Source organism: Dipodomys spectabilis, unplaced genomic scaffold (genome assembly GCF_019054845.1).
Source record: "Dipodomys spectabilis isolate Male_0828 unplaced genomic scaffold, ASM1905484v1 ptg000024l, whole genome shotgun sequence".
Lineage (NCBI taxonomy): Eukaryota > Metazoa > Chordata > Mammalia > Rodentia > Heteromyidae > Dipodomys > Dipodomys spectabilis.
In genome coordinates this window covers 30,286,728-30,307,908 of record NW_024870701.1, presented here as the reverse complement: position 1 = coordinate 30,307,908, position 21,181 = coordinate 30,286,728, and the positions used below count along the sequence as shown (strand labels likewise).

The following is a 21,181-nucleotide window of genomic DNA, read 5'->3' as shown; positions in this document are numbered from 1 at the left end:
ATATGCACTAAACATTGACTAAGTTAACACAGCTTACAAAATGGCAGATCAAATAGGACATGAAGCAATTGGTTACTTAAATTATTACCTATTATGGTCCAACTCTCACCTAGAGTAGAAGTCTGGCCTCTCACATGCTATCTCTGAACATCCCAACATTTCATTTTAAGGATATCCATAGAGTTAAATATGAGACTATACAAATACTCATTAAACACTTTGTCCAACCCATTCACTAACATAGGAAACAATAAAACTGTGATGATGGGTTAAATAAAGTATTGTGAGGAAACTGGTTATCTATTGGCATTTTGGAAGGAAGAAGGAATATAAACTAGGATTACTGAATTCAATGTAAAAAGTAGTTACCACTCTAAAGATTAGTTCTTATTAGTAACTATACCATTACCTACACATAATCTTTGGGATTATCTTTTATATCAGCCAGAAGCCTATACATGATTAGAGTCCGGGCTCTATTCAAATAATAATAATGGGCAAACTAAGGCCAACTGCAGTGGTTCACTCCTGTAACTACTTGGAAGGTGGAGATCTTGAGGACTGTGGTTCAAGGGCTTACTAGATAAAACGTTAGAGAGACACCCCCCCCCCCCCCATCTCACTTCCTCAACCAATAAGCCAGGCAATCTGGATACAATTCCAGTTATATGGGAAGCACAAGTAGAAGACTGCACCTGAGGCCAGCCCCAATGCAAAACCCTATCTGAAAAATAGCCAAAAAACAAAACAAGAGATGTATTTCAGGTGGTTCAGATCTTGTTTGCATGCATGAGTTTAAACCTTGAATTCAAACCCCAGTCTTAACCACAACAAAAAAAAGGGTAAAACTGAAGCCAATTCTCTGAAAGGATTAAATACTGGTTGGGTTGTGGTTGGGCTAGAAGATTAACATGATCCAATTTAGCATGAAAGTCACACACTATAAATGACTTTTATTTCCAACTTTTGATGACATTTTCTTAACAATCATAAAGTCCAGGGAGGTTAAACTCCTGGTCAGCATTTCTAAACCAGATCAATGCACACACAAAGTACTATTTCTTATGCTTCTGCTATAAGGAACTGCCCACATAGTACCCATAATATGCCACAGGAAATGATTCCGAACAGCATTGTAGATGTTTTCAAAACATTTTTCCCCAGTGAGTTCCATCCACAGGGCCAATCCCAAACCCTGCTTATTTAAGAGTCTGCTTCCTCCAACTTAGCATTAAACCAGTAGCCCAAACTCCAAATCCCTTTTTTTGTCAGTCATGGAGCTTGAACTCAGGTCCTGAGTGCTATCTCTGAGCCTTTTTTTTTTTTTTTTTTTTTTTTTTGCTCAGAGATAGTGCTCTCTACCACTTTGAGCCACAACTCTATTTCCAGTTCTCTGGTGGTTAATTGAAGATAAAGGTTTCATGGGCTTTCCTGCCTGGGCTGGGTTTGAACCACAATCCTCAGATCTCAGCCTCCTGAATAGCTAGGATTATAAGCACGAGCGCCCTGCTCACATCCCTTATTTTTTGCATGCCACCATCAAACGCACAATGAACACAACCATCCATACTTGGGTCTTCATGAGCAACTCTGTTTTTCCTTTGGGAGGAAGAGTTTGGTTTAATAATTAAAATTATGACATTTGAATGCTAATCTTTGTTAGTGTCACAGGTCCTCCCGGATCCTAATCAGGAAGTCACCGTGGCCTTTATCCTTTATTAAAAATGCATCTGCTACTTTCTGCCAGATGCCACGAGAGCAGGTAGAGGAAGCAAGGTGCATGCAGTGGTGTCCCTGGGTACTAATAACTCGGTTACTGTATGAGAGGTGGGTGCTGTGGGAGAGCCTGTGCTGAGGAGGTGGGGCTAGCCTGATGTTCACTTGGGGTGCACTGGGGGAGGCAGATGGGAGAATTCGAGCGGCACTTGCTCCTTTTCAGTGTAAGTGCTGGAACAAACTGCTCAGGTAGGGAGGCGTGAACAGGCTCTGGCCCTACCGTTGACTTAGTTATAAAGCACACAGGTGAAGATCTGACCAAGACTGATCAGGGCACATTGTAACAGCTAGTATGATATGAGCTCTGTCACACAATTTACATTTCTAAGTTTGTAAAGAGCATCTTTTTATTTTTGGTGAACACGTTTGCAAGAATGCCTTACTAAACACATGTATGCACCTTAGACATCCACATAAAAATAGTATGCAGAAATCGTCTGTTATTTTTCTTCTAGGAAAAGAGAACGCTACTAGAAAGAAAACTATCATTGGAGAGCAAGCTTCTGCAACTCAAATCCAATGCTACATATGCTAACAGGTTTGCAAATCAACCTCTCTCTCCTGGAGAGGTCTCCAGATGACACTTCCATCCTGGGTAAAAGGATATCGCTGCGAGGGGAGGAGGAGGGAGAATTTTTAAGAGTAATAGTCACGTGCCTCTGGTTCCTCACCAGACAGAAATCTACAAATTAGCATACAACTTCAGAGAATCAAAGTTCCCATCAAATAATAATAATGATCTAACTGAGGAATTAGGTGTGCGGGGAGGGGTCCGGTGAGGAGAGTTCACTGGCGTTCCCAGAGACCCAGTGGGAAGTTAATTCTGAACCACTCGTAAGTATAAACTGTATAAACCTGGTATCAAGGATGCCAGAGATGCTTTCATCCCTCCCCCCACCGCCACACTTTTGTGTTTTTGTCAATGAGTCTTTTCAATAGACCTTCCCTTCATGCCTAGCGCACAAGTGAAACTGAGATCGTTTGTGTTGCGACTAGCTCTATTGTTCCTCCTCCATGATGAAGTTCATTTCAAATTTTTATTTATGTAGAGTGAACTTTATGGGTGGGGCTTTCTGAAGGATCATGTTAGAAAAAAAATATGAAAAAGATTGTCATGATTGATCCGGTAGTCTTTCTTTTGGTTTGAGTTGATGATCTGTGATTTTGTTTCCATAATTTCTTCATCTGATAGTTGCTTAACCTAGTCAGGTTGGGGAATGTGGGGTTTAGCCATAAGAATTAGTTGTCTAGATGTGAGAAGGTTTGTAAGGATGTACATACCCAATCCACGCACTGCTGCCTTTTGTGTGCTCTTCCCTTCTTTTCCTCTTCCCTTATCCCTTCCTTTTCTTGAACCCCGCATTTGTTTCCTTTCTTCTCCAAGACCTTGTATATCTAATCTTCCCTACACTTCTCCTCCAGTGTATTATTGAGATAAGTCCAAAGCTGGAGTTTTTGAATGCGTCTAGAAATACTGTCTTTTTTTTTTCTTTCTAAAAGCATTGGTTGTTTGTCTTGAACCAGTTAAAATGTTTTAATGACAAGGTTCCCACTACCATTAGTGTATTTGTTTCTTATATTTGCTCTGTTTTGTTTTTGTTTTGTCAAGTCATGGAGCATGAACTCAGGGCCTGGTTGCTGTGTCCCTGAGTTTTTTTTTGCTCCAGGTTTGTGCTCTACTACTTTGAGACAAAGGGCTACTTCCAGTTTTCAGGGGGCTAATTGGAGATAAGATTTTCACTGAATTTTCTACTGGGGCTGGTTTTGAACTGTGATCCTCAGATCTCAGCCTCCTGAGTAGCTAGGATCACAGGTGTGAGCCACCAGCACCCAGCATCACACACTGTTTATCATCATCATCATCATCATCATCATCATCATCATCATCATCATCATCATCATCATTTTCTAAACTGCAAAAGGTTGTATAAGAAAGGGTTGCAATTTAACATCTTCATGTGACCAGTGCTTCTCAGCTAGAATCACCCCTTCCGTTGCTCTCCCCATTTCACATGTGACACCTTTTAAATTATATATGGACAGTGAAAGTTCTGTCTGTATTTGAATTGTGATTGCTTTTCAGTTACAAAGTTATAAGTTCAAGCCAGGCACCAGTGGCTCATATTTGATCCTAGCTCCTTAGGAAACTGAGATCTGAAGGATTGCAATTCAAAGCCAGCCTGAGCAGAAATCTCGAAACTCTATCTTCAGTTAATCAGCAAATGCTGGATTGGAAGCATGGCTCAAATGGTAGAGAGTCAGCTGTGAGCAAGAAAGGTGATAAGTGTGAGGACCTGAGTTCAAGCCCCAGTACAGGGAAAGTACAAGTTCATTGACTAAAAGTATAAAATAGTAACCTTCAAAGATAATGAGGAGTTCTCCAAAATTTATGCACAAATAAGTTCTATAAATTGTCTGGCCTGCATCTCCCATATGTTTATTCCATTTAAAAAATATTGACTTGGGCACTGGTGGCTCACTCCTGTAATCCTAGCTACTCAGGAGGCTGAGATCAGAGGATCATGGTTCAAAGCCAGCCAGCAGGAAAGCCTGTGAGACTCTTATCTCCAATAAACCACCAGAAAACCTGAAGTGGAGCTGTGGCTCAAGTGGTAGAGGGCTAACCTTGAGCTAAACAGCTGATAGACAGTGCCCAGGCCCAGAGTTCAAACCCTACAACCGACCCAAACAAAATTGAAAAAAACATGTCAAGTATGTCAAGTATGATGAGCAAATAGAACATAGATATTACATATGGTTTAATGAATTCTATTGAAGCAAATATTGGTGACCTCAATAAAACTGAGGTCACTTCCTGGGATGACCTTGAATCTTATATTGCCAAGTTTCTTCCAAGCATAAAGAAGCATAAAGGACCTGTTGTTCAGACCTTTATTGTAATACTTTTCTTTATGTGCCCCTTAACATACTAGCTGGCTTTTCCTTAGTTTAGACTGTCGCATTTGTATGTATCGCTTGTCTTTTCCTCCTTCTTATGTTTGAGGGGTTTATTCATGGTGCCATAGTTTTCTGCACTTCTGTTGTATGTGTGTGAGTGTGTCTGACTTTTCATTCTATCATGGATGGATATTAGTTGGTCTCTAGGTTTTGGCTCGCACAATGCCTCCATGAACACGTTTTATCTGTCTCTTAATGCATATTTTGGATATATGCTTAGTGATGGGATTACAGCCCATCTGTTGATTTTAATTGGAAATGTTAGGGCTTTTTTTCTTTCATTCATTCATTTTTAAAAGAAAGAACAATTGGGAAAGTCAATCAGATTTGGTGCAGTGTGAAATACGATGGTGAAAGTTTTTTGTGTAATTGCTATACGTTAAATATGACAGGAAAGTTGCACATATTTTGTTGAGGGCAAGGGGAAAGAAAAGAAAGAAAATGTCATTCACTTTATATCCTCAGGTCAACAGACTGATCTCAATTAGTAGCCAAGTCAGGAATTATATCTCTGAAGCTGAAGCTTGGAGCTGCAGGTAGCTTTGTAAGATCATAGTACTTTCCAGAGCTTGGTGATCCGTCCCCCACAAACATGCTCCCATTACTAATGGCACAAAAGAGAAATAGGCCAAAGATCAATTCAAGTTACGAAAAGAGAGCTTTGGAAAAGTAGGAATAATCTACATGTAAGCTTGACTCATCATGATTTAGGCAACTAAAAAAAATATTCACTGAGCCTGGTGCCATAGCTCAGGCCTGCAATCCTAATTACTTGGGAGGTAAAGATCAGAGGTTGAGATTAAAAGCCATAAAAGTTCATGATACTGCTTCTCAGCCAATAGCTGAGTGCAATACTGCATACCTGCCACCCTAAGCTATGGGTCAGTGGTACATATCCATCATCCCATTTCCAAAGGAAAGGACCCATAGGAGGATCACAGTCCAGTCTGGGCTGGCATAAAGTGAAACCATAAACTTGAAAATGACCAACCAGAAAAGGATTGGCTGAGTGATTCAATGGTTAGAATGCTTGCTTAACAAACACAAGGTCCTGAGTTCAGACCCTACAACTGCCAAAAAATAAAAATAAAATAAAACAACTTAGCGGAAGTTTAGTTTCTTTGCCCTATTTCTTTTTTTTATTAATAAGTTTTTTTATCGTGAAAATACCGTACAGAGGGGTTACAATTAAATGAGCAAAGTAATGAGTACATTTCTTTCTTTCTTTCTTTCTTTCTTTCTTTCTTTCTTTCTTTCTTTCTTTCTTTTTCTTTCTTTCTTTCTTTCTTTTTCTTTCTTTCTTTCTTTCTTTCTTTCTTTCTTTCTTTCTTTCTTTCTTTCTTTCTTTCTTTCTTTCTTTCTTTCTTTCTTCATTTTGTTGGACATGGGGCTTGAACTATGGGGCTTTGGGGCTGTCCCTGAGCTCTTCAGCTCAAGGCAAGTGTTCTATGGCTTGAGCCACAGTGCCTATTCCAGTTTTCTAGTGGCTTATTGGAGATAAGAGTCTCATGGACTTTCCTGCCTGGAATGGCTTTGAACCACGATCCTCAGATGTCAGCCTCCTGAGTAACTAGGATTACAGGTGTGAGCCACCAGCGCCCAGCTTAATGAGTACATTTCTTATCAAGCATTGTTGCCTCCTCCTTTGTTTCCCCTTACCATCCCTGTCCTACCATCTCTTTTTATAAGTAATATATTTTCCAAAGATAGGACTCTTTAAAAAAAATAAAATAAAAGAGAAAGTAACAAAGTGACAACCTACAACATATACTAAAATGACATCACTGGAAGTTGGTTTATGAGTGTTATATACATTATGCATTTCTGCTTCCATATTCTGACCCTCTATCTACATGTAATTAACTGTGAGTTTTGATGGGGTGCTCATAAGTCAGAGGGTTTAGATGAGTGCTTGCCCTGTTTCAATTCAACTTGACTGGGCTACCTGCTGGAGGAAGTCAAGAATGGCCAGAAAAGAGCTTTGTGGACTTGAACTGCTACCGATTCTAGCTCCTATCAGAGCAGATTACAGGCTGCTCCTCACCCATGTATGGTGATATCAGTGGGGTCCTGGGTCTTACCACACAGTGCTCTGTAGCGCAGGGTGTGTGAGGCTGGGCTGGCAGCATGGGCAAGAGAAAGAGCTGCAGAACACGTTAGCAACCCCGCCCCCACTCTCTTTTCCTTTGTATGCTCAGTTGCCAGGATCTTCAGATGGAGATTTCCATCCTCCAGGAGCAGATCTCTCATTTGCAGTTTGTGATTCATTCTCAGCATCAGAACCTACGCAGCGTCATCCAGGAGGTCAGACTAAACCAATTGATGCACTCCGATAGATGATTTGTTTGTTTGCAGTGTGAGGACCAAGTGTGAGCGACTGGTGTGGCTTGTCTGGATTTCTGAAGCCCAGACTTCTTTCCCTGCTGACATGTCCTTTTGGTTTTTATGCCTTCGTTAATTTATTACACCGTCAGGTTCCCAGAGAAGATATTTGGGAAGTTGTATTTAATGACTTTTTAGCCATTTCAGTGATTTTTTAAAATGTATGTTTTTCTACTCATAAACTGTTCACTGTTATTTAGAATATTTTGTAGCCCAAGAAATTCTGATTTTTTTTTCCAGTCTGGGTAAGAAATTGTTATCTGTTTTTAATGCCATTATAAATACTAGATTTATGTAGAAGTTGTTTTAGAATGGGAAATAGTCTGATTATTCTCTAGGAACATTCTAGCAGGTGAGAAGGAAGAAATAATGTGGTAGCAACCAGCCATTATATCTGCCTCTGTGTGTGTGTGTGTGTGTGTGTGTGTGTGTGTGTGTGTGTGTGTATGTGTGTGTGTATGTGTGTGTGTGTGTGTGTGTGTGTGGTGCTACTAGAATGTGAATTCAAGACTTTGCACTTGTTAGACACGTTATCTACACACCTCACATGAGCCACAAGTATTGGGTTTTATAGGCACGTAACATAACACACAGCTCAAGATATGGATTTAAAATCACACCTAATGATTTCATTACCTAATACTTGTTTTCAAAGGTGTCTCCCCAAATAATTCTAATGCCTTCCTGGTATAAATGCACTATTTGTACGTAACTGGTTATGGCTTCACCAAAGGTCCAGAAAAGTTCAGTAGAAGGATTCAAAGACTAGGCGGGACCTTGGGGCTTCCCACGGCCCCCAATGAGGAGAGGGAAATAGAATGCAGTTCAGGGGGGAGCTGCCGGTGGCAGAGCTGGCTTTTGAATCCACAGATGCCTTCTCTCCCCACACCTTCTGCCCCTCATCACCCGACCTCTGTGTTCCCTGTGGCCTTTGATTATCCTGTGGCTGGGTGACAGTGCTCTCATCTCAGTGAGACTCTGCATTCTGGGCCTTGTCCTATGTCCCTAGAAGGTACATACAGGAGGACAGGCAGGAGATGGCCAGTGCCTCTTTCTATACCAGGCATGCCTGCCGAATCTGGTGTAAACAGGTTCTCTAGAGATTCAAATGTGCAATGGCACAGGCTGAGTGTTTTCCACCTCAGGTGCCAATTTGTCCTGTGATTTTTCTGTAGCCTGCTGAGCCGGCTGTGGGATTTCATGTTTCTATTTGATGAACATCGTCTGACCACGGAAAGCCGTACGATTTCTAAGTAAAAAGTAACCTTTCCCTGCGGTCTGACAAGAGTTTTCCAACTGTGTTTCCTAATTCTTAGATGGAAGGATTAAAGAATAACTTAAAGGAACAAGATAAAAGAATTGAACGTCTGCAAGAAAAAGTCAGTGTACTTGAAGCCCAGGTAAGAAAGGAATCTGTGTGTGTGCGTGTGTGTGTGTATAGGAGGTTGTATGTGAATGTGTGTTTATGATTGTGAAGGTGTGAACATGTAACATTATGCCACATGTGTTTGTGTGTGATTTCTTGACTAGGTAAGTATATGCACGTGTGTGAGCCTACACAGGTGTCTTTGTAAATGCGTGCATCTTCTATGTGTAAGAAATTATAGATCGAGGGCAACTATAATAATTATGAAAATGTAATAATTGGGAAATTATTGTTACATTACTAATCATATTGTATAGTCAAGTTATTTATGGTAACATTATCTATTAAATAAATACTAAATAATTACTAGAATTCGTTCACATTTTCCAGAACACTTGACGTATTAGTATCACAGGCAATGGCTCTCTATAAACTGTAATGACTGCTTGGTCAGGGCTACAGTTGTACAAAAAAATTCCATCCTCTCTAGATTGCCAGGCTTCCTTCCTCCTGCCCAAGATGGCTTCGTGTTCCTCTGTCTTCACCCACATCCATGCTCCTAAGCCTTGCCACAGGCCTTGCCTACATCCAGAAGCCTGCTCAAAACACCGTGCTTTGCCTTGTGTTAAACCTTATACTTTCCAGTTGTCTGTGATAGGAGTGGTGAGACATGCTTCCTCAGCTTCACCCCACTTCTGGCTTTCAGAGGCCCTCCAGCCCCATCTCACAGGAGGAATGAGAAAGCCGCTGCTAGGAGGAGGCCCCTCAGAGGACCCCGAGGGCCTCAGCCTCCAGCTCTGCTTCTTGCTATGCTACCCACTTGTCTCTGTCACCTGGCTCCTCTCCAGCTGCCAGCAGCTGAACTCGTTTCCTGCTTTATCTCTCAGTAGTTTCATCTCCCGCTTTGTGTCCACCTGCCAGTGGGACCGCAGAGATTCTCTGATTCTCTGTGGAAACTGCTCAGCTTTCGGAACTTTCTCTCCTCAGAATAGATTAGAAAGGAGCATCATGATAGTTCCCCTGGGTCAGGGTCACCATTTTATCTCCGCCCACCCAATCAGAAGAAGAAAACACAAAATAACTTAGAAACGGCTGTGAAGATTTTTTTTTTTACATGTTAAGATTTCTAGCTCCATTCCCATTTCTGTCTCCATGAGAACCACTGTTCTCTTCTTGTTCTGGAGTGGAGACCTCACTGAATGTCTCCTAAGGTACCCCATCTCCAGGGCGGGTGGGACTGTTGGATTGATTTATTACCCATAGTTCTGCATGAACAAAAATGCACGGACTGGTCCTCTTGGCTCAAAATGAGCGTTCCTTCACCTGCCAAGTGATGGCTGATTCAGTTCTGTCAGGAACCTCCAGGTTCAGTGATTCACAGCAGCTTGGCACCACTTCCTCCTCAGAAATGCTCTGCAAAAGCTTCCCTCACCTTCTTTCTTGCTTGGTAGTCTTTTGGCAAGTGTTCTTTGATTTTAAAAATTGTTTTTATTACTATTACATATGCAGTTATGCAATCTACCTACTTTATACTCTAGCTAGTTGATGTATCTATTACATTCACATTGTTACATGTATTTCTTATAGATTATTTAAGAGATCATGATTATTTATTCATTCCATCATAGTTAAGACAAAGAGATAAGTAATTAGAAAGTCACTTTCAAAATTACCATCTGGAAGTGGAACTGTGGCTCTCAGTGGTAGAGTGCTAGCTTTTGAATGAAAGAGCTCAAGGACAGCACCCAGGCTCTGAATTCAAGCCCCATGACCACCACCACCACCAACAACAACAACTACAACAACAAAAAGTCAAATAACCATCCATGAACAGTCACAAAGAATGGTTATGTAAGAGTGTGTGTGTGTGTGTGTGTGTGTGTGTGTGTGTGTGTGTGTGTGTGTGTGTGCTGGTTCTAGAGATTGAATTTTGGACCTCATACTTTGCTTTTTCACTCAATGCTGCGCTCTACTGCTTGAGCCACAGATCCACTGCTAGCTTTTTTGCTGGATCACTGGTGACGGGAGCCTCTTGGATTTGTCTGCCAGACTGGCTTCAAGCCTTGGTCTTCAGATCTTAGACGCCTGAGTAGCTAGGATTACAGATGTGAACCTGTAATTGATGTAAAACCGTATTTCTATTGGGATCTGCACCTGATTTTATTAGTTTGATTTCTACATGAGTTGCATAATTAATTCTACAAGGGCTTATTGAGTACACACTACTATGCAAACACTAAGTTCAGAATAATGCTGCAACAAAATAGAAATAAGCCCTGAATCCTAGAATTTACTGGTTAATTGATGAACTTGAGACACGCACATATTCTAGACTGAATTCTCAGTTGGAGATTATCACAATGATGTATCGACCTATTTTTGGCTCCAGCAACATATTTTAATTATTATGTATCTATAATTCACTTTAATTGGGGAGGTTATTTTTGATTTGGCATCTTTTTATGATACATCATTTTTACTATTGTTCTGGGCTCTGAAACATATCAGCTTTCTAAACCATGAAGACCCTATCACTGTCTCATCCATAATGAAAATTATTTGCCTCATTTTTTAGGCAAGCTACATGCTTCCTTTTTATAATCTTCAAAGTGACTCCAGGAAAAAATATTTATTAAATTTTGCAACTGATAAACGTGGGATTCAGAGAAATGAAGAAACTTGTTTGAAATCACTCAGTAGTAGGTGGCAGACTACTATGCTTGACTTTAAAGCATATGACTTCTCCCAAGCACAGTGCAGCCTCTACTTATCTGGATGATGTATATGTGTGTGTGTAAGTACATGTGCAAAACACATGTGTACATACATATTTATACTATATCTAGAAATGTATAGCTCTGATACCAAATTTGCACAATTAGTTTTATTTATTTCATTTATTACTACCATTACTAATTCAGCTATTTCTATTTTAATCTTAGTTTTTAAAGTCATGGGATTTTTTTTCTCCTCTGTAGTGCTTTATTCTATCTTAGCTGTTTTCTGTTTTGTTTTTCCCTCCAAATAGAGACTGAAATAAACTCACATAGCTCTTTACATATTTTTAAGTCTTTTAAATTTCTTAAAATTAAGCAGAACATTCTTGTTTTACTTTACCTAAATCATTTACTTTCTTCTTACTGTCATATCTTTGGAAATGTGTATGTTACAGTTCATGCATTTCAAATTTCTTCTCTATCTGCTCCAATGAAAAGGCATTTTTTGAAATTATTCCATTTTCTAAGCTTGGAGGATTATTCAACATTGTATAATTATCATGATTCTTGAAGTTTAATTCTTAGATTATGGCAAATGAAATATTAAATATGCAAAATTTACATTCTTTTGGGAGACTGGGTCAATAATAGAATCTACATGGCAGATGTATTCTTGCCAATGAGTTGTAATTTTTCAGAACGGTTTTGTAATACAATCCATGCATGTGGCTGTTCTGCTTAGAATGAGCTTTCAATCAAGACCGCCATGCTCCAGAGGTTCACACTTGTCATCCTCCTAGCTACCAGGGGGACTGAGGCCTGCGGATTGTGGTTTAAAGCCAGTGCTGGAAAGAAAGTCCTCGAGGTTCTTATCTCCAATTAACCACCAAAAAGCCAGAAGTTATGGCTTAAGTGGTAGAGTACCATCCTTGAGAGAAAGAGTTAAAAGAAAGCACCCAAGCCCTGAATTCAGTTCTTAGCTGGTAAATAAATAAATAAATAAATAAATAAATAAATAAATAAATAAATAAATGTCCTAATCTGCTGAATGAAATGCAACAGCATGGAAGTTGAAGTAGAAATCAGGAGTTTATTTATCTAGTGTATTTGACATACAAAGAAACTAGGTACAGAGAGTTTAAGAAACCCTACATCAAATCACTTAGCCTAGTGAGTGATTATGCTAAGATATTCTTTTTTAACTGAGAACTTATTCTCTGAACTGTTATTACTGGCCATTCCGTCATTTCCTAGAATTACAGCATCCTTACAGAATTCGAATATTATGATCAGATAGTATTTTTTTCCTTAACTAAATTGGCAAGCCATGTATGTGTCATTTACCTTTAGTACCCAGGTGGATAATATAAAACTTAAGGAGAAAACTGAGGCTAATATATACCATGGACTATAAAGAAGAGATGGTATGAAGGGGTTTATAATCATGAGATTGTGCAAAAATGACACTTTTATAATCAGTGTAGTGGGTATCTCTGATGAAATCCTTTAATATGCTTATTTTCATATATTTGTTTATTTTCATATATTTGTTTTGTATATATAGGTGTCTGTAATATATATATATATATATATATATATATTTCTGTAAAAGCAAACATAGATAGGTCAGCTGTTGAATTTCAGAGTTTAAGTCAGAACAGCATTTTTTTGGTACTATGAGCCAATACTGGACCTTGAACTCAGGGCCTGGGCACTGTCCCTTAGCTTTTTCACTCAAGTCTGAGTCACATCCTCAATTCTCCCTTTTTGATGGTCACCTGAAGACGATTCCTATGAACTTTCCTTCCTGGGCTGACTTTGACCTACAATCCTCAGATTTCAGTCTCCTGAGTAGCTAAGATTACAATCATGAACCATTAGCCCTTGATGGAAGCATACTCATATTTTAATCCTTTGGTATATTACACATTTTCATGCTGTATTTGTTTCTTTGGAGCTATTTAGTGACTCTTAACTAGCTTTTTCCTGTTTTCTAACAGAATGGTTTCAGCAAACTTTGTACAAAGGCATGAGGCAGGTAGTGTGTTGAGCAGAAATATTAAAGATAGGACTAATCTGTGTTAGCTATCTGATTGCTACACTTCTTTTTTGTTAATTGTAGAACAAAGAACTAAAAACCAAGGTGGCACTTTGGCCTGAAATGCCTAGGACAAAAGCATCTAAATCGGTCTCTACAAGGTAAAGTCTTTCCCCCATCTTCACGGGCTCTGTTAAATAAGGTTGATGTGAAATCCACTTGTAAATTTCTCCAATTTGTTAATATGTCTGTATTCATTTGCTTATTGTCTGTCTATCAGTTCCTGTTCAAAACTGTGTTAATCTTGCTCATTATGAAATCACTGAAACCTGGCATGTTATAAGTACTTGCTGAATAAATGAATGGATAACTTTTGATACACTTTCCCTTTGCCGATTCTAGACTTCAGCACTATTTCAAATCATTGCATGCCATCTCCTGAATTGTCCCACATCTTGTGGTCTAGGTTTTATATCATTGATGGAAATTTTAATTATAAGTTGCTTGTATTTACTGAAATTTCTGTATCATCTTTGAAAATAAATATCACCAAGATGAGACTAATACCTTGTATTAATTTTTCTTTTCTGCATTGAGAAGAACAACTATCATTAACAGTTATGCAGTCATGAATGATTTCAAGCAATGATCATGATCTTAGAAAGCAACTGAAATGATGGGTAAAACTATGGAAGTCAAATTTTTTAGTGCTTACTCTTTGTTGTTGGCTGAATCTGAATCTGAATCTGGGCGCAAGTGTCATTTGCATAAATTCTACACAATTATCACTTAAATGAAACATAGCCTGCAATTACATGTATCATTTAAAAAGTGATTAAAAACTTCCTGTTCTAGCAGCTTCTGAATTTCCCTGTCTGGTCCCTGTAGGGCAGAATCTCATTTTCTGAAACTTTTCAACACAGTGCCTGAGGTGGAAAATCAGACTCACTGTGATTAACATCAGTCTAGGAATTCAGACAGATTCCTCTCCCTCTTTAAAACTCTTTGCAACAATGTTTCACTTTGCTAATGATATATATAATTACAGACTAGAGATGGAACCAATCATAACGGTTTCAAGTCCTCTTAAATCTTTGAGCTTCCAGGTGCTAAGTTTTCAACTTTGTGGCCACTAGCATCACAACTTCTAAACAAGAAAAAGAAAGTTAGCTTAGTTCTGGTGGTTCATGCTTGTAATCCTAGCTACTCAAAAGGCTGGTATCTGAGGATCTTGGTTCAAAGCAAGCCCAAGCAAGAAAATCTATGAGACTCTTTATCTCCAAAATTCTGGAAGTGGCACTGTGGCTCAAGTGGTAGAGAGTCAGCCTTTAAGTTGCTAAGGGATAATGCCCATTCCATGAATTCAAGCCCAGGTACAGGTATATATATATATATAATGTATATAACATATATTATATATATATATATACACACACACACACCACACACACACACACACACACACACACACACAGTAAAACAATTAATCCCCGAAAAGTTTCCGAAGAAATGGTGAGATGCTTGCATTTCAGTGTGGGAAATGACAAAGACTTAAGGGACTTTGCTTGGAAGGTCAAGGGAAGGGATAGTAGGAGAAAAGGAGGTAGCAATGCTCCACAAGACATGTACTCGTTAACTTACTTGTGTAACTGTAACCTCTCTGTACAGCATCTTTACAATAAAATAAAATTAAAAGAAAGAATGTCCTGGAAATAAAGTCTTTGCTTCCTCCCATAAAGATACTTGTGTCCAAAGCATGGTGAGGCAGGCTAGACTCAGTGGCTTTGACCCTGAAGGAAATTGAACTGGTGTAGATGAATAAATGTCTGCATTTACACTGTAACCTCTCCAGCACTGAATGGTGTGTGTCTGGCTGATAGAGAGATGTGCTCAAGAGAATGGTTTCATTGACCAGTTTGTCTAAGCTGCCCTTAATTAACAGTTATAGTCTAGTGCTTAAAAGATCTTTATCTTGTCCCTATGACTTGCAAAAAAGGCCAAATGGAGGAAATTTCCTACTTGCAATGGCAAAACTGGACTGACTCTATCTCTCCTTTGTCTGATCTTATGTTAGGACATAAAGATACATCTCTCATTGGCAAGGTAAAGCATGGCTCAGGGGCAAACTGGTTAGGTTAGCCTAGACTCATCAGTATACTGTCGAATCCTAACTCCATTACTTTGGAGTAGTAAAGTATGAATGATAACTCTATCAGATGCAGTATAAAAGTAGTGATTAAGAAAGTCATATGCCTGTAATCCCAGCTACTCAGGAGGCAGAGACAAGAGAGAATCTCAAGATACAAATAAAATGGCTGGGGTCATGGAAGAGAGTTGAATACTTGCCCAGCACATACAAAGCTCTCGGTTCAATCCTCAGTAAAAGCAGTGATTGAATTATTCCCGAAATATAGTTTTGTGCTGTAGAACAAGTTTTTTTCTTTTCTTTTCTTGCTAAAATGCTTTCTTTTTTTAAAATAAGTTTTTTATTGTGGAACAGTTACATGAGCAAAGTAATAAGTACATTTCTTATCAAACATTATTGCCTCTTCCTTTGTTTTTCCCCTACCATCCTTTCCCTCCCACCTTCTCAACTACACTCCACCCCCCCCCCCCCCCCCGCCCCGGCCACTTTCCTAAATTGTAAAGTTCATTTTTCGATACAGCGTCTTGTACATCTCATTGCTGCAATGGGTCCACCTGTATCCCTATTTAAACAATTTGTTTTTTCCCTTCCCCTTCCCAAATCAAATACTTTCTTTTGTATTGAATACTGGAAGTGATTGAGATTAGAAACTATATTCTTATATTTACATAAATATATGGCATATATATATACATAGAATATGCATATGTAGATACATGAATAGTTTAGATTCTAACTGTGTCAGAAAAGAAGTTCAGGCTATGAGAAACCCATAAAGCTAAAACATCATGAGGGAACAAGTGTTTTCTCATCTTCAATTTTATTCCGATGTGTTTTTCCACTGAGTGGAAAAGCAAACCAAAGCTCAAACTCTCTTTCTCTGCCCCCGCCCCAACACCTTGTCCTATCAACTTAGCTACATTTTCATAGGTTAAATGCTTTCTTCAGCATGGTTCTACTATGTCTCATGGAAAAACTGACCTGGGTTTATCGATTAGTGTCCATTTCTTAGATCAAAGCAGTTGGTTGAGGGATGGCAATATGGTGGATATGGAGGTGATTTTGGTGGTGGAACAGCCATGGAACCACTAAAATCTGATCTGCTGAATTTTGATACTTGTGTTTCCTGCAGTGAATTGAAGACTGAAGACACGTCTCCCTATTTGATGTTGATTAGGCTACGGAAATGAACTGGCTGGATAAAGATCAGCTTGAGAGAGACTATGTGGATCTTATTTATTCCTTTCATGTTAAAATGGCGACATGTCAGTGTTCATATGGACTTTATTATACATCAAAACTCAGCAGGAAGGCAACATTCCAGAATTTCAAACAAATGTGTATTTGAGTGAAAGAATTCTTTCTTTAGAACTTACTAAACACACTAAGAAACCAGGTGATTTCCCATAAGGGAAAGTCAATTCCATTTTTAACTTAAGGAAATCTGTGTCTTATTTTTTGTTTCATGATCAAGAAACATAAGGTTTTCATCTTCACCCTTTGGATAGTAATGTTTTATGTATACTGGGAACAATGCAATATATATATATATATATATATATATATATATATATATATATATGGACACATGGATATATAATTATATATGAATAAATGCTATATTGTAAGATTGACTTTTAGATATGAAACAGTTCTTACCATGTGTAATTTCACCTTCTCTTAACCTGTTTGTTGTTAGTGGGATGGTTGTTATCTACTGAATTATGGGGAGACAAGCAAGAGGTCCATGAAACCTAGTTCCTCCAACCCATAGTGTCTTCCATATTGAAAATCATGATCTCCTCTCCCTACCCTAGAATGTCATTGTTCTTTGGTTATTTGGTGGTAAAAATGAACATTTTTGTTGGAGGCTAACACCATACATGTAAGACAGCAGGGAGTGTGCTCTTATCTTCGTGACAAATATTTTCTTGCTGTTCATTAATATAATCTAAGTAAAATAATGTGGGAGGAAAGATTGAATGTAAGGCAGTCAGCAGGTACTTCCATAAAAAAAATAATGGATTCTGTACAGTTGAAAGGAATAGAGGCTACTATCCACATCCACAAGGAACCTCGATTCCTAAGTTTGAATGGCATGTTTGGGGCTTGAGTTAAAGTGTGCTTAGATTTGGGATCTTGTTTTCATTACAAATAGAGTGTGTTATTGCTACAAGTAAAACCAAACTCTGACTGGTGGAAATGCAAACAAACTGGAAGAACACAATTTCAATGAAGTAAATAAGGAGAGGCTTTATTCACCCTCAGAAAAGAATTCCCTTTGTGCCTTTGGTCACCATATTTTTCTCAGGAAAGATGTTACCAGCTTTTCAATACAGAATGTGAAATATCAGTATTATCTAGGAAATGTGTAAAGGTATATATACAATACGGTGAAATACTATATTTGTACATTCACCAAGTACTGTAACTCTGTGTTCTGGCAAACTTTCTCTTTTTTTTGGTGGTGGTACTAGGGTTTGAACTCTGAACTTCGCACTCTTGCTTTCGCTTTTTCTCTTTAGGATGGTGCTCTACTACCTGAGTCACACTTCCAATTCTCACTTTTTGCTGGTTAACTGGAGATAAGAATCTTAGAGACCTTTCAGCATGGATTTGCTTTGAATCAGGATTTTCAGATCTCAGCTTTCTGAATAGTTAGGATCGTATATGGGAGCTAGCAGCACTCACTCAGCATTGCTTGTGAGTTTTTAAGGTATAATTATTTAATAATGTGTAGGGCATAATGATCCTATGCTGGAACAATTCTAAGCACTTTATTAATTTCTTTCATGTTCCTCTCACAGGGCTGAAGAATGTCCATTCCTCAGGCCATATAGAAAGCTTGAGACATGATTTGGTTTGTGAAAGCACAAATGTATGAGGTACTTTGTGTCATCTGCCTGCATATCATCTGCTGGTACAGATGATTTTGTGTGGCCTATAATGTTATTACTGTCTTAAGAGTCTTTGGCAGAAGAAAGGTTCCCCATCTTTGAGAGCAGGTCACATTGCTATTTGTGTTTTACACAGGAAGAGATATTGAGTTAGCAAAGGAATTTCCCCAACTTCTCATGGTGAACAAGGATCTGCAGCTTTTGAGCTGGTTCTGCCTGTTCACTTGGTGTTCTGACATATATCCCCAATTGTAAATATGCCTCCTCTCTTGCTACTTTAACAAGACACCTTCTTGATAGCTCTCTGTGTTATCCTGCCAATGCTAGCCAGAGATCAGATTTGCTGACAAAAATCAAAGATTAATGAAATGAGTTCATGTCACCACATGAACCTACCACCACAAGATCTCTAAAGACAATCTTCTCTGCTAAGAATCTATGCATTTTACTTCTATTTTTCATGACTTCATGCTATGTTGAGGACATCTTTGTAATACAATTTCAGGTACATTTGTAAGGAAGCTAGGAACGTGAATTTTGCTTCAAGCCTTTACAGTATACCAAGAGAATTGATCTTCATTTGGGGATTATGCAACATCTTCTTATACCTCATGAATTACACTGGACTGTAATAAATCTGAGATTTTGGAATGATCTCGCTTAACTGGTGTTAATCATTTAAAGTCTTCCTAGGAGTCAGAAAAAAATCATCAGTACTTATTGAAATACATACATACATATTTTTCATATTTTTGTATTTTCTCCTTTGAATTCCTGGCTTTATCTCTGATCTACAACTAAATACAAAATCTTCATTACTACCCAAGTAAGTCCAATCCACCCAGAACTGAAAAAGCGCCATACTGATGATGAATGCCTCCTTCCCCTTCTCCTTAACCTAAATGTGTGCGATGTTGTTTTATTTAAATAAAATCATCTGAAAAGAAGAAGGGAAAGACTATACCAGGTTATATATTATACCAAAATACCTCCTCATTGCTAGGTCAATTCTAGATGTCAGGAGTCTAGCCTCGGCTAAACACCAGAAGTAGAGGAGAAAGGAAGGAGCAGGGGAAAATGACAAAGCATCTCTACCATCATATAAATGCATTCTAGCAGGGATAGGGTATGGGGTGTGGCTCAGTGGTAGAGTACTTGCTACCATGCATGAAGCACTGGGTTTGATCTTTAACACCAGAAACACATGAAAACAAAACAAAATAAAACCCAGCACACACACACACAATGTTAAAGCAAAAACATGCATTCTGGTGTTCTGGGGACCAGATAGTAAAGTCAGAAAGATATGGGAATAGTTGTGAAGAAAAAAGCTGACTACAGGGAAAGTTACCAAGGGCGACAGTGGTTGGTTGCACATTTAAATGGATAGTAACTTAACAGCTAGTAAGGAGGGCATTTGCAGCTTGGGCCTACAATCCTAGTTACTCAGGAGGCTGAGATCTGAAGATTGTGGTTCAAAGCCAGCCCAGGCAGGAAAGTCTATGAGACTGTAATCTCCAATTAACCACCAGGAAACTGTAAGTGGCTCAAATTGGTAGAGCTGTATCCTTGAGCAAAACCACTCATTGATAGCAGTCAGGGTCTATGTTCAAGCCTCACCACTGACTCATACTACGCTCCCCCCCAAAAATGTACATATTGGTAACTTATATAGGAAATTAACTTAAAACAATATCTCTTTATTCTAAAGTGGCATTTAAAACAAACAGGAGAAAGGAGGGGTTACGGGGAGGAGACAAAGGAAGTGATGGAAAGAGGCACTGTTACTAGGTAAAAGAGAAGGCCAAGCAGAGGTCAGATCCCGCAAGCACACAGACCCTAGGTGGGCAGCTTGGACAAGTGTTTTGTCACAGTGCCGCAGGCATAGGTACTAAAGAATGAGTTCCATTGTCATCTAAATCTTCTTGAATGTAATCGTAGTTCCCTTGCATATGTCACTTCTTTTATTTGATTTGCAAGTTTTTCTTCCAATTCTTCCAGTGTTAATTTCTCTAGGAAATTTAAAGTCAGTTTTTCCTGGAAAGGGAAAGTGAGCGAAAACTGCCCTTACGTGGTCAGTTTGACCACCTAAGAACAGCTCTTGGAAGTCAAGAGCTCTGGAGTCTGAGCAGGGAAGTGTACTTCTGTAGGCATTGTGCCACTTAACTAGTGGGATTCCTACTGGCCATGCTAGGTCACTTTCTTACCAGCCAACAGCCCACACAAGACTCTCCCTGGGGCATCAGTCCCCTTGGTTCCTCTTGGAATCTTGTAGCTTTCCTCTTCTTTCTCTGCCTCCCTCTCCTCCTCCTTTTCCTCTTTTTCTTTTTAGCCATTTGATTTAAAAAAAAAAAAAAAACAATGTCTCATCTTTCAGGGTCTAAAGCTATGCTAGGATCCTTCCAAATATCTGATTGCTATCTCACAAGCTTCCTAGGGCTTCTTAAAACTTTTAGCAGAACATGTTAGAGTTCTAAGCCACCATGCAAGGCACTTACGTGAATTTCTAATAGAACAGAAATGCTCACATTCTTTTAATAGTTCTTTTCCCCCTCCACAAGTAGCCATCCATATTAGAAGTGAAATTCTACCTGATAAAACTGTGAATAGCAAAATACACCTCATGGTCTGGGAAGGTAGCTCAGCGGTAAAGTGCATGCCTTGCAAAATACACCTCACATACAAAAATCCTATAATTACATTAAAAACAGAAATCTTGTCATTGAGCCAGGCACCGGTGGCTTATGCCTGAAATCCTAGCTAGTTATGTGGCTGAGATCTGAGGATCACAATTTGAAGCCAGCTGGGTCAGGAAAATCCATGAGACTCTTATCTCCAATTAATCACAGAAAAAGATGGAAGTAGTGTTGTGGCTCCAGTGCTAGAGAACTAGCCTCGAGT

General features: G+C 39.0%; 1 protein-coding gene across 5 annotated transcripts in view; it reads left to right on the top strand.

The window, feature by feature from the left end:
• Ccdc68 (coiled-coil domain containing 68) overlaps positions 1–18,934 on the top strand; it is a 44,350-nt gene extending 25,416 nt beyond the window's left edge. For 4 of the 5 annotated variants that reach the window (XM_042675340.1, XM_042675341.1, XM_042675343.1 and 1 more), the window contains exons 7-11: positions 2,232–2,314; positions 6,933–7,038; positions 8,433–8,516; positions 13,322–13,398; positions 16,516–18,934. In XM_042675340.1, the coding sequence (XP_042531274.1) occupies positions 2,232–2,314; positions 6,933–7,038; positions 8,433–8,516; positions 13,322–13,398; positions 16,516–16,573 (408 nt within the window). In that variant the 3' untranslated portion in view covers positions 16,574–18,934. The remainder of the gene's footprint in view (positions 1–2,231; positions 2,315–6,932; positions 7,039–8,432; positions 8,517–13,321; positions 13,399–16,515) is intronic. The other variant, XM_042675344.1, reaches the window with a different exon arrangement.
• Positions 18,935–21,181: the final 2,247 nt, after the last annotated feature.